Here is a 13948-nt window from a genome sequence, read left to right on the forward strand (position 1 = left end):
CCATCAGTGATTTATACAAGTGTTATTTTAGTACTTAATTATAAATTTCACCATCTATATGAAAATGGTAACTGGAAAGCGAAACAATCAAGGGAATAACTTTCTAATATCTAGTTGGAAATCAAACTTCAGTCCTCATATCTGAAACAACTGACTACATCATGAACAGGATTATTTCCCCCTCAGTTCTCTACTAGGTGAATTAGTCATTAATTTCTCTTATCAATTAAGATATCTCTTTTTCCAAAAAAGTTAATAGATGCTTTTCTTTCTCTTGTATATTAACTTCAATGAAGGAGGACAGAATCCTGTTCTAATTTTATTATATTCCACACTATCTTCCTTTTTTTTTTTTAAAGAAGAAGTGTATGATTACTTGCAAAAATAACTTACTCCATAAACATTTTTAATGATATGAAGAAATGTCTTTTAGTAACAAAATAAGTAAGCTCAGACTGTAGCATCAAACAAGGGTGTATGTAGCACAAATACCAGCTCACAACAATAGAGGTAAAATAATTTGGAAGGGGTGCATGAAAGCAGAAATTCCTTACAGTAAATACCACACATACCAATCTTTTAAAAGGAATTGGTATGGTTTCCACATTGTGGTTTTGTTTTGTTTTTTTTTTTCTCTGAAATTCAAATAATTGCTTCCTAAATAATGCTAAATTGAAGATTTTGCCAATTTGGCAGGCAAGTTAGCATTTATCAAGAGACATGAGACTTTTTGAAATTAAAAGGGATGCACTTCAAAAAAATCCAGATATACATATTTTGTATCTAAACCCCAACAGAAAATTTCATAACCCAGTTATTATCTAGTTTAAAAAACAAGCAAACAAAAACAAACAAAAAAACAACTACCAAGATACAAGCCTACAAAGGAAGATTTTATAACTCAATCTCACTTATAGCATTGATGCCACAAAAAACATAAAACACATTTTGACTCCCATGAATACATCTCCACAGAGGATCACTTTCCTTACCTTTGTGTTGGCGCATGCTTTCCCCTTCTTATAGTCCTTATGGCTGCCCCTCTTATCCAATTTGGCCCACAAGGCTTTGGCTTTCCAGTAATTTAGCTTGGACTTGAGTTTGTGATAGAAAGAACGATAGTCCTTGGGCTTTAGTTCTAGGTAGTCACAGAGCTCCTGGAAAGCCTTGAGAGTCCCCTTACACGTTGAAGCCTGGACAAATCTGTCGAAGAGAACATGAGCCTGGTTCACCTTCTCGTTCTTACTTTCCTCCATGCTTCACACGCGGCAGCTGCCCTGGGGGGCAGCTGTTCTCTTCCAGTCTGCCAGATTTCCCAGTGTTGCTCGGCTGAGACACTTTCACCTCTGGCTTACGAGCATTATCAACCTATGAAATAAAAAGAAGAAAATGTAACTGAGTTTGTTCTTTGCTTTTTTTTTTTTCTTTCCAAAATGATGTCTGTGCCCACTAAACTCAGAGCCCAGATTCTCAGTACCTAATGAAGAAAGTCCTAAATGAGTCAACTGATCAATAATACCCCAAGGAGTCCTGCCTGAGTTGACTGAAGCATGGCCTTCCAAAGCCCACCAAGGCTCTCTTCAGGCAGTGGCACATCTCTTCTCTGTTAAATCAGAATACTTTACCTGAGCCAGTATACCTAAAAAGTTTTATTAAAACTCCTGTTACATATAAATAGCAGAGAAGTTACAAGTCAACTGGCAGATGTTACATATCTTTGGAAGCAGACAGAAGTTTTGAAACAAATGATAGAGACTTAATAATGTAGCAGTGACTGTGATAACAAGATCACTGTGTTAATACCACAGCAATGGGTACATGCCGCTCTTGAAAACACGACTACCCCCAAGTATTTTAGGAGTTAGATTTCCATCAGTAAAAGAAGGTTTGGTCCTCTCCTTCAAAAACAACATGTCTTTATCCATGATAAAGAGAAGAGGAAACAGAGTGGCATATCACCAACCAGTATTTCTGTTTGAGAGTGCTTGCAAACAGTGCTTTTGTACACGGCATGACAAATGCAATGAGGGCTGCTGCAATCCTAGAAAGAAGTTAGACCTAAGCAAGACCTAAGACCTAAGCAAGACCTAAGACCTAGCAATCAAACACTTAAGAAAAGATGTCAAGACTGAAAAAAATGCTCACCTGCATTGCATCGAGCAGTATAAACATTTGCCTCACTTAGAGTCTGTGGGTATATTCCTGTCTCAGTAAGCAACACAGCCTAAAAGCAAACTGCAAACTGTCTGCTGCATTTTCTGTGTGGAATTCTCAGACTATTTCCTCAATCTTGTGGTTTTCAACTTCTTTTGATATGCAGATCCCTACAGCATTTCAGGTGGTAGCTGGTGTCCTCAGCAGATGAAATATGCTAACAGGAGGTCTGCTATGCTTAGTTGCTTTTGTAGGATCTCTCAGAAGTACAGAATTGTTTGGATCACAAACAGCAGATTTTGTTTAAAGAATAGCTATTTTTCTCTCTCTATCTTTTATATATAATAAAGCTTTTTCTTCCTTTTATGTAAAAGTACATACATATAAGATATAAACAATTACTCTGCCCTCTAGGAAAGAATACTTCTGTTTAATCTTCAGGTAGGGGAGGGCAGCATGGAAACATATGCTGGAACTATGAAAGTGAAAACATTTCTGAGGTGTTTTTTCTCCTTTTTTTTTTTTTTTTTGCAAAGGGTATTGAGGTGAAAAAGGAAATATGTGGACTCGGATAAAACCTTTTAGATTCTCACCAGCTCTTTTCCTGCTTCCAGCAGACAGGAAGCCAAGTCAAACATTACAGCTCATGTCTCTTCCCCTCTAGTATGACAGCTCTGCAGCAGCTTATCTGGGCACTCCTGTTTTTCAACCTAACACGGTATTTATTGCTTAAATTTAGAAATAGCAAAGGAGACCTGGAAGCCTTTACATACATCCCCAAACTGTTCATTATTAAAAATAAAAATAAAAATTCCTGCAAAAGTCACGCGATAACAATTGGTTATACCAGAGAAAGCGATTCTGATTTTATTAGGTCAACTGCCTTAGAGGACTCGGTACAAACAAAGCTGTTTCTCTGACTGGCTGATACTGGTGTCATGTCCACAACAGCACTGCTCACTAAGCAGTATGGAATGAAATACTTTCCTTCTTCTTGATCTTAACTTCACTGTTGTGAAGCTGGAAATGTACTCCAGGCTTGCACCTCAGGGCAACTACTCCACTTCTCTAAGACACTGTGCTTTAAGCCTGCATCTCCTCTTCAGTTCTCAAGAATGTCATAAGGAGCCCCAACAAATCTCCTCTTAAGTTGAAGGAGTAATTTAAGTGCATCTGGTAACAGAGATGTAACAAGATACCTACAATCTAAAGCCATATGCCTCATTTACCACCAGCACAATGTTTCACACTGAATACTATTTTGTGTTATATTTCCCGTCTCTTGCACTCTGCCACCCGAACGCTCACTTTACACCAGCACTTCAGATGACTGACACAACACTTCCTAAGAATAAGCAATAGAAGTTACACGACCTAAATTCAGTGGAGTGGCAATTTCAGCCTGTTGGGCCACAGTCCCTTACTGATATATCCAGGTGTGATGACAGCTTTGGTTTCACTTCTTGCTCTTGCTCCTGCTGTACTTTCAGCAGAGGAGTGAAGCGGCGCTGATTCTGCACTGCACAGCGAGGCCTCCAAGTTAAAATCCACCCCGAGAGCTCTGTGTTCAAGGCTTGCCAAGCCAGGCGACAAACCTGCCAAAGCAGGTCATTTTACTCAGCACGACCAGAGCAGCACGTTAATTTCAGTATTCTGCCTACATCCCATTTCACACCGGCTGTTAAGTCAGTTATGCCCACAGGTGAAGTACAGAGGCTTCAGTCACTGCAATTAGTCACTCCTCAAAACTCCGCATTCTTGATGTAAACACCCAAAGCGCTTGGAACCTATGAGCAACATGTTAGAGAGCATGGAAATTACAGGAGGCAAAGCAAGGGCAGGCAGGAATTATTTGCCAGGTTTCCAGGGTATTCGTATGCCCTGTTGGCTCTTCTGCAAGCCTGCAGTATCCTGCATGTTTTGTCTCGAGGCAGCTGATTGCTGACTCAGAAGCTCTGTAAATTCCTTGGCTGAAGCGTTGGGAGAGAAAGACAAAGCCTGTGAAAAAACGCATGCAAGAACAGTGTTCATGTTGCTATTTACAATAATAGCAAGAGGTTGTCACTGACTCATGCCTGCAAGTACGCTCAGGATCTCCAGCTCTTGCCCAGGACAAAGGAACCCCATGAAAAACAGAGAAACAGACAATGAATAGTTCCAGGTGCCGCTTCCTTCCCATTCCCACAGTCACCACAGATGCATGAATATGAATATTTTACCAAACACATGCATGAGAAAGAAAGTCCAGTGCCTGCAATGCTCACCCCCTCCTTCTACCAAATGGAAGAAACAGGAAGGGATTTTGCAAGTGACACGTGGGTGATTTTGGGTGTACACATTCAAATTCCTGCAAATCCAGGGCTCCTATACTCCAGACAAATACGGTGCCATTCTAGAAATCACCTCCCTTACACTTTCAATCCAGATTTTTGTTAAAAGTGCTCATTTAACTAATGACTTAGTCCTGGAAAAGTAAAATATTTTAGTATGGGAATGTATTTTCCAGCATTCTCCTCCATTTTTTCCAGCTGTAACTACTGACTTAATTCCATCTAAATTCACAGATTGTTCTGTCCAGCTCAAAACAGCATTTCAAGTGGATAAAACGTTTGCCAAAGTAACTGCCCCGATCCACTTCTGAGCGCTGAGTTTCTCTGAGCACCATGCAAGTACTGGCTTATATTTTGGTTGTTTCACAGCTGGGCAAATGCTGCAGATGCACCCTCAACAGACAAAGCTCTGAGAAGGCAGCGATCAACAAAGCATGGTACTGTATGAAACCTAAAGGCAAGTTGGTCCTTCAACTGTAAAACTACCAGTGGTTCCAAGAGCCCCAATGCCCATTGATCTCATCCTTTCCAAAATATTTCCAGTTGCCCAGCCACTTTCCATGTCCTTGCCTCCCCTTCATGGCCCCTCACCTTCTGCCTAAGCAAGGCTCAGTAACACGCTCTGGAAACTCTGAGCTTACTGTAGCACCGCAGCCAGCACACACTTGCAACTTGGCTAGCAAAAGCCTAAGAACAGATTATATTGTTAAGCTTATGCTGCAGACAGTGGGGACACCTATTTTTGTCCCATTCCTCCACCCAGCCACCAGTTTTCTTGCAGGAAATCAATTACCTTCAAGACTTTTATTCCCTGTCAACTCTGGATGAAATCGTTCCAAAGTTATTAAGGATGAACTGAAAAGCAGATGGACGAACAACTCAATCCCATAAGCTTCCCTTCTATAGGAAACCACACTAAAGAAAGTCCGTATTCCAACAAATGAAAAAGCTCTGTTTCCATTTCCAGGATTTGATTTATTTTTACTTTTAGCTAAAACTAAAGAAATGGCCTTTGCTACAATATGTTCATCACATTCTAAGTCATCACAGATATCAAAAAGTGCAGGTTTAGGGTGGCTGCAAGGCTGTGGAACAGATGGCAAAAAGAGGACAGTTTTGACAAGAAAAGCTAAAAAAAAAAAAAAAGCAATTATTTTAGCTCCATGTTATGTGCAGACAAGAAATGAGAAAGCAGGAGGACAAAAGGGTGGGGCTGCCATTGTTTGCAGCTTCCCCTTTTATACCAGATGGAAAAAAGGAATGTCAGTACAGTTTTAAGATGGTATTTAGATTTGCTCTCGTTCATAAAATTTGACATTCAAGCAAATATACTGGGCAATAAATGTTTGTGTTATATACACTTATCAAACCTGATTTAGTGGGCTTCTGTCCACCACAATGGGGTGAATCAGTTGGGTCTCCATCTGTTTCCTTCCTCATCCCATCAAGCCAGAGCAAGAGTAGGAGAAAGAGAAATCAGATACAAACTTGTTGCAAATACAAGAACCCATTCTTAATAAGAAGATCAAGGCATATGTACGAACAGGTCACACAGAACTGTCACATGGAGAAAACAGTTCAGTAATGATTTGAAAAGAAATACTATTACATCCAAGAACGTGGAAACAAATACAGTGGCAGCTACAGGTATTTGGTTCCCAATTTTATATGAAGGTACTGAATAAAAATATGTAGATTGTTCTTTACTAACCAGTTCTTAAGTGCCATAAAATGATTACCAAAAACATTAGACCTACAAAATGAAACCTTTTATTTACATGAATTCAGCAAACATATTCTGTTCCTCTGTCATACACTTCTCTTTGATCAAATCACAGTCCTTATACTGAATGAACACCAACATAAAAAGAGAAAAAAGGAGGCCAAGAAACAGATCAGCTGTCTTCTTTCCTCAATTTGATAAGAATCAATGTCCCAAAAAGTTCTACCTAGGATTTTCCCTCTGGTCTTTGGGGAAAAGCTGCTTAGCTTAGGCACTGCAAGTCCTATATGCCCATTGACCATTTTAGCCAGTTTCTCTGAATCATAAAGGGTGCTTAACCAAAAACTCCAAACAAAATGAAAGAAGACAAAGAAATGACACCATGGAAGAGGAAGAGGTAACTGCCCCCTTATAGAACGGGTAAGGAAATAGTAGGCCTTCCGGATGGCTGTCAAATTGTAAGACCAGCTTCAGGACGGACCAGCTTAACTCCCTGAATATACCTGTGACACAGCCACGCACCAGGGAGATCCCTCACAGCACAAACCTTCACATGGGGCCAGCAGTAACCAATGCAGTGATCCCTTCTCACCTAGAACCTACTTGTCAACTGTGTGACTGAGAAGCTGGGGACACGTCTTGGAACTGTCACCATGCTGTAAAGAACCGCACAGTAACCCCAAATGCACAGCAAAATAAAATGTATTTCTCAAAGAAGAAAATATGCCTTTATTCAGTAAACAGTAGCACTTCTCACTAGAATCAAAACTGTCACGACAAACTTTTTGGAGCATGCCCGTTAGCACACATGATGTGGGCAACGCTTCCCTTTACAAGTCTCCCAAAACCTCAAGGCATCTCACAGCAAAGGCTTCATTCGTTACCTGCATGGTGAAATCCATGCATCTCCCACAAAACCTCCTGAAATTCTTCCTGGCACAGACCATCTTAAACACTAGCGTGAGAGAGCACTAATGACAGGCAGCTACACATCATCATCGCTCTTTCACAGACTGTATGGCAACGAGGTGCTCTGTGACAAGCCTCCTGCTCTGGGAGAAAGGGCAACACGTATTTCCAGGACACGAGTTCATCTTTCTTCACGAAGACTCATTCTTGGTGCACCCACTACAACACAGTGCCAGCTTTTGCCTCCACCTCCTCCCAGATTTTATCACAGTAAATACCGGAGGATGCTACCCTTGCCAAGAGACTCACACCTATCTCACAACTTGCCACCCTTCCCTTGTGAACAACTGCCTCAGAAGCCTTAGGCACCAACACTTTACTAGGCCGATGAGAGCAACACTTCCTTTTCCTAGCCTCCCAAAGCCAAAGACACATGACAGTGAAAACTTCACTCGTTGCCTGTGTGGTAAAATCCATGGATCTCCCACAAATTGTTGGGACAAACCCTCAAAACTCAAATCCTTGTGTTTCAATATAGGGAGCCCTAAAATAATTCCCCTAAAGACCATACCCCACCCCTGCAGGCAGGCAGACCGCCGGTATTTTTTGATGAGCAACACAAATCCAACTTCTACGCTGCGTGCCATGGCTTTGCACTAGGTGAACGTGACTTCACGACAGGGCTGAAACACCTGGAGTCTTCCTACTCCACTGCTTCACAAGGTAAGGAGGTTGAACGTCATTCCCTCATTTGAAGTACTTTGAAGCTGTTCTTGATGTTACCTTTCAACAAGGAAATCCATCCTAAAGTTAGTTCCTACCTAGTTTTGCAAGTTTTCCCCCCTGGAGTTCTTCAAATGCTATCTGAGGAAATGCTCCTATACAAAAAAGGCCTCTAAGAAATGACTAGAATGACACTTTCACAAAACTTTACTTCTAAGACTCCACATGGGGAAAAAGCAAATCAGTCAGCTTAGCACAGCCAGACATAAAAGCTTTTGACATGGTACAGGACACAGATTTTCATCTTTCTGAGCCAACATTCTACGACAGTAGGAAAAGAAGTTTTCAGAAAAGCTTTGCTGAACATGAGAGAACAGGAGCATTGTTCTGACCCCATTAGAACGTTTGAGCAGAAAGAAGACCGGAGGCTACAAAACACACTGTAATGACCTCTTCTGCAGCCCAGTGATCCAAGTCCTCAGAGGTTTTTAGGTTCTACCAGCACTCTGATCACCACAAGCTATCCCACAACACAGTGGAACAGATAGAGCCTGGATATATATATATATTTAAAGAACATAAGGAATCTCATAAAAGAAATTAACTAATAAGACTAATATGAACTTTTTTTTTTAATTATATGAGTGAAGGTTCCTATTTGCCAGAACCTTCTACCAAAACAGACTGCAACAACCAGAAACAACAATGCAGGAAAAGATAATTGACATAGACAAAAAGACATATACATATGATCCACAATAACAAAAGGAAAAAAAAATATTGTCCTTTAAAGAGCACATACCGTGTTTCACATGAAACCTAGAAACCTAAAAAGTCTAGCATCTAATGTAGTGCATGTTTGAACTACAGAAAGCTTATGCCTCCTATTATACGCACTTGTCTCCACCTATGTGCTTCAGTTCTTCCTTTTATCTTCTAATTCTGCCTTATACAGGTCAGTAAAAATTATTAATTGCAAAGAACCACGTGGCCCAACTTACCAAAGCCTCCTTCATTTAGGTCACTGAGAGAGACACCTTAGCAGCTCAGAAAAAAAACTAAAAAAATCATCGTTTGTGTCAGCATTTATTCTAATCAAGGCAGGTGTATGCCTGGACTTTTAACTCCAAGGCTTACTCCCCATGGTACATACCAGACTCTCACAAACCAAAGAACAAATACTCCAGTTACAGACATTAAAAATGTATACAGAAAAGCAAGTTTTATTTGTGCTGCTTCCAACTTTCAGCTATTATGGGTGTGGAAAAGAGGCAGGCAGTTTCTCAAAGGAAGTGGTTTAGGAGAAAGGAATTAGGAAACAGGATTAAAAGATTCATAAATCCATCGTACACGCACACTCAAAAACTAGCTAAGGCACCACAGATTGAGTACATATACAGAGCATTTCAGATGAATTATTTAATGGATCTATCTCCCATTTCTGTGGAGGAATGCTGAATATGGAAAGCAGAGTGACTTAAAAAATTTGGATTTTTTTTCCTAATGTAGACCTTGCAAGACCATTTTGGGAGCCAAGAAACCCAAGTAAACAGACATTTGAATAAAAGAGCCATAAAGATTACTCCAACCCACAAACCACTTAATTTAGAGGCTGTTGAACTCTAAAAACAAAACAAACCCCAAAGCTTATTCTAGGAAAAGTCCAGGAAGGGTTGGGACCATGCTATAACCCGTGGGTGCAACCCTAGCCTTTATAATTGTGAGGTAAAATATACACAGAGCTCAAAAAACGCCTAAGGAATTGGACCTTAACCCCATGTCTCCAGAACTGCTGCTCCTTTCCCTTGACCACAAAGGTCCAACCAAGAGCAACATCTCGAGGGCTCATGGCAGAACAGGACCAGCATCCTACTCATTACTTGTCACATGCTTTCACTTGTCACTTATCGTCCACACATCCAGCTATCGCATGCCCTGATCTGCCACTGCCCCCAACAAACCCAAACTCCATCAGCCAGGCTGACTCCCTAAATTTCACTGCTGCCAAAGAAAATCCCATGGCATATTTATAACCACTGATCTGTGTACCCTGCTCATGTAGCCCAGATCACTACACACCTACCTTTCCTTTCTCCTTAAAGGTTGTGCACGAAAATATGTGCTGTGTAGTTTGTCTACATATCTAAGAACAGAAACAGCAGTGGCAAGGGACTCAACCTAGGGTAGGTGCAGCAGGCTGTTTCTTGGTGCTCTGCAGGCTTGCTTTGTCCTTGCACTTTAGACACTAGATTAGACCATAATATGCTAACAGGCAATTCCATTTTGGTTTGCAAAAGCAGAGAATTACACACCTCGGCAACAGCAGCACTGATTGAGCGGTCTGAACGAGCCACAAAGCAGGACTGGAAGGGAACTAGGAAGAGCCTGGTTCCCAGTAAGTTCTGAATGTTCTTCTTGGGAATGCCCAGCAGATGCAACATGGAGCTACACCGGTTTTCATGATGGAACTTACTTGTCTAGACTCTTAGGGCATGGGGCTTCTAGATAACAGGGAAGATACTGAACATGTTCAACAGACAATGCTAAAGCCCAATTCATTAGCCCACAGGAAGAAAACCACGCACATACATAATAATCCCATAGCTTTTATTTCAGAAATTAGATCTTTCCACTAAGCTCTCTTCCACCGGTACCCCAAACATTTTCTATAATCTATCCCAGGCTGAATTCCCATAGACAAGAAAAAAAATCTCAATCCTACCCTTTTCTCAAAGCATTTTCTTACTGTATGTGCATCTTGGAGCTCTTGATTGGACAGTATCTTAAACTTAGTTTAGTATTAATCCTTGATAAACCTAGCCATGTAAACCTTTCCCCTTCTAAAGGTAAGAACACCCAACCCTTTGCACTCTGGTAAACACCATGATCTTTAACAAGAACAATAAACATTAATATTAATAAAATCAAACAAATCCCAACCCATATCAACTAATAAACTTCACTATGAGCCTGTCAACAACTGCTCCAATCTAGCAGCTTAATGAAAACTCTCTATTGCACAATCCTGTGTCTAATGCTTCCCATCATTCATTTACCTCATAGTTAACAGGAAAGCTTTTACCAGGAGACAGGAATACATTGTATGCAAAAACCCATTTGACATTTTGGCTAAACTATTATTTTCTCATGCAATAAGACATACCAAAACTTTTCAAGGTAATCCCCGTTATAGGTGGAGTTCCAAGTACAGCAAAAACCAAAACCCGTAACATCGAACTTTTTACTCTGGACATAAGTAAGTATCATTTGCACATACTGTTACATAGCTTAAAAATAGTAAGCAGGCAGCATGTTCCCCACTTGGCTGGACATCTGACTCTCTGTAAATGCTGAACCCGTTTCAACTGGCCAGAGTGATTCCCCCCAAGCCACCGAACACACGAGAGATGCCTCCCTCAGCAAAGACAGTGCCAAGCTCAATGCCTAGAGCAGATGAAAATCTGTTAGGAAATCAGTTACAGAGGGAAGAGGTGGAGGCGGTTTTGTGATTTGCTCTCCTCTCCCTGAGGCCTTGGCAAGCACGGTTTCTGAAATAAGATGGCAGTCATCATTTCCAGAGACAGACATTACTAGTCTGCTCAAATACAGCTGCACTGGTGGGGACATGAAAAGACTTGGTATGAATTAGTCAGAGATTTAATCCAATCTAAGTGCAAGGATGCCATTCAGCAGAATTTGTTCCTAGTAGTAAGCACACATAAAAGCTTTTCTCTTTGCCTTTCATCCTCAAGGACTTCTCTATCATCTTTTTAATTCCATCCTTCTTTGGATGAAGGCCATTCCTCTGCAAGGATATCTGGGGGTCTGAGGCAGACATCCTGAGCTGAACTTCCCAGCTATCTTGCAGAGATATGAGAGGGCGTGAGCACTCTTTTCACTTAATGCAAGCCTAAGAGGCCCCATCGAGGGACCTACAATTACCTCTTGTGCAAGATATCGACACATGCCTCTTTAGCAGCCCACCTTTATAGGTCACGGAGAACTACCTACTGTGAAACAACAACTGTCCACTGTGGTTTGACAGCCCTAATGCACCTCTTTTTGCACTCTGCTGTTTGCAGGCTGGAATTTGTCTTACGAGGCATTCCAGGATCTCCACTGGCAGATGATTCAATTCTAGACCTTGGGCTCAAACTAAATAATTTCCATAATTCCTCATTTCATAACATCATCCTCCATCTGGTATTTGAGCACTAGCCAGACTGGCCTTTTTTCAAATTGCTTTTAAATGCAGCAAGAAGGGGCAAGAGAGACTAAAGGTAACAGTTATGACTCTCTCCGGGAGAAATACCAAGAGGCTGCTGCTGGCTTACCTGAGGGCAGGTAATAACTTCAGAATCAGACCAACGAGGTAGCTTTAAGAAGAAAAAGACTGAAATTAAGAGATACTTCCTTCAGCTTCATTCATCCGCTGCCTTCAGGCTCAGTCAGCTAGCACAGACTTGCAGCACAGCATGCCTCTGCAAACCTGCACTGGCCAGCAGCAGTGGCAGAGCTTCGCTGCGGCAGCGGCCGCTTTCCTAGAAATCCCTTCAGTGATCCTGTGCTGCTACCACAAGGTTAGCTGCAAGTTCCTCCCCAGACACAGCAACCTGGGGCTTTCGGCATCTGGAAACCACTCTTCCTACTGTCTAACACAAGCGAGCAACTAAGTAGTATTTATATATTTACCATTAGTTTAGCAGAAGTACATGCTGCTATTAAGAAAGCTTGCTTTTGTCCAATTTAAAGACTAAGTAATGTAAAGAATTTGTTCCCAATTAGGTTGGAAGCCACGACTGGAATCTACATACCCGCCCGCTCCCTCATCCTTCTCCATGCGTACACCTGCCTGCCTCCCAAGCAGGACTGCACGATTGTTATGTTTGGGGTGGGAGGAGTTGTTTTTTTGGCTGTTTTCTTGTGAGATTTTGTGAGGGGTGCGTGCCATCTTATGAAGGGCTATAGTTTTAATGCGTATTTGGCTCGATGAGTTCCCACAAGGATATTGCACAACATGATGACTACTGCACAGCACACCCCTTTCCTGACAATTCATTAATTTCATTTCTATCCTATATGCTCGAGTTCTTTCTACAGAATATCAATATAAAGATCAAGCTAGTCCCAAAAGAGTATCACCACAGCCCCTCAGCCTTAAAGAACATGAACAACCCCCATTCCCCCTGACACTAGTTCCTTCCCCTTTCAACTACAATTTGCTACTTTCTGCTCCAGAGAGATGCTCTGAGATGGTACAGCACTCAAGCACCACTCATTTTCCCAGCTGAGCAGCATCAAGGATAAGTAGTTTCACGTATAGGTCCTTGTGTTTGACGTGACGAGAGCATGATGCATTCAGTAGAATACATGATGCCCCACACAGACCATACAGCATGTTTGTTAGCAAGGAGAAGGGCGTTGGATTCACTTCTGCATGAGCTTATTGTGGGAAGCAAGAAGCCATACATGGGAGACTGGCTAACCTCAAGCACTAACTAAAGCAACACGAGTAGGTTGAAACCTAGTGGCAGGGCTATCAGAAATCCATCGGAGCAGACTGGGAAAGAAACAAGCATGACAGCTGGCTGCAGCAGACTCCCTGGAGAAGAGGTGCAATATTAACAGGAGATAGACAAGGGTTCAGCTGGAAGCATTTACAGTTTTGTTTCCTACAGGGACAGGGGAAGGCTGGCAGGCTCATCAAACTAACAAAGGTGTAGCTCAGCTCTTCCCTGCTTCCTGACCCATTTCTGCCAGGAGAGTAAAAATGTGTGTTAGGTTTTAGACTGCAATCAATGTTTGAAACCAGAGACACAAAGCTCTAGAGCGCTCTCCCATGAGAAATGACCACGGCAATAAAAGACTTGCTCAGTTTATTAATAGCATGCAGTTTTCTGAGACTGAAAAGGAACACACACCACACAAACCAGTCCAGTGCTTTCATTTTACTGTACATACACAGACATGACAATATATGCACAATTAATGTGCCAACCCAGAATCAAGTGATCTTAACCACAACCACAGACATTTATGTATAGCCAGAAAAGAAAAGCTTTATTAAAAGTTCATAATGCTGTGTAAAATTATCAGTTTTCAAGGCCTT

At 41.5% G+C, this 13948-nt stretch overlaps 1 protein-coding gene across 6 annotated transcripts in view; it reads right to left on the minus strand.

Moving 5' to 3' along the window:
• The window catches only part of MICAL3 (microtubule associated monooxygenase, calponin and LIM domain containing 3), a 157796-nt gene that overhangs the window by 105512 nt on the left and 38336 nt on the right, over window positions 1-13948 (minus strand). For all 6 annotated transcript variants that reach the window (XM_083820296.1, XM_083820297.1, XM_083820298.1 and 3 more), the window contains exon 2: window positions 993-1368. In XM_083820296.1, the coding sequence (XP_083676422.1) occupies window positions 993-1256 (264 nt within the window). In that variant the 5' untranslated portion in view covers window positions 1257-1368. The remainder of the gene's footprint in view (window positions 1-992; window positions 1369-13948) is intronic.

This window comes from Anser anser (genome assembly GCF_964211835.1).
Source record: "Anser anser genome assembly, chromosome: 1".
NCBI lineage: Eukaryota > Metazoa > Chordata > Aves > Anseriformes > Anatidae > Anser > Anser anser.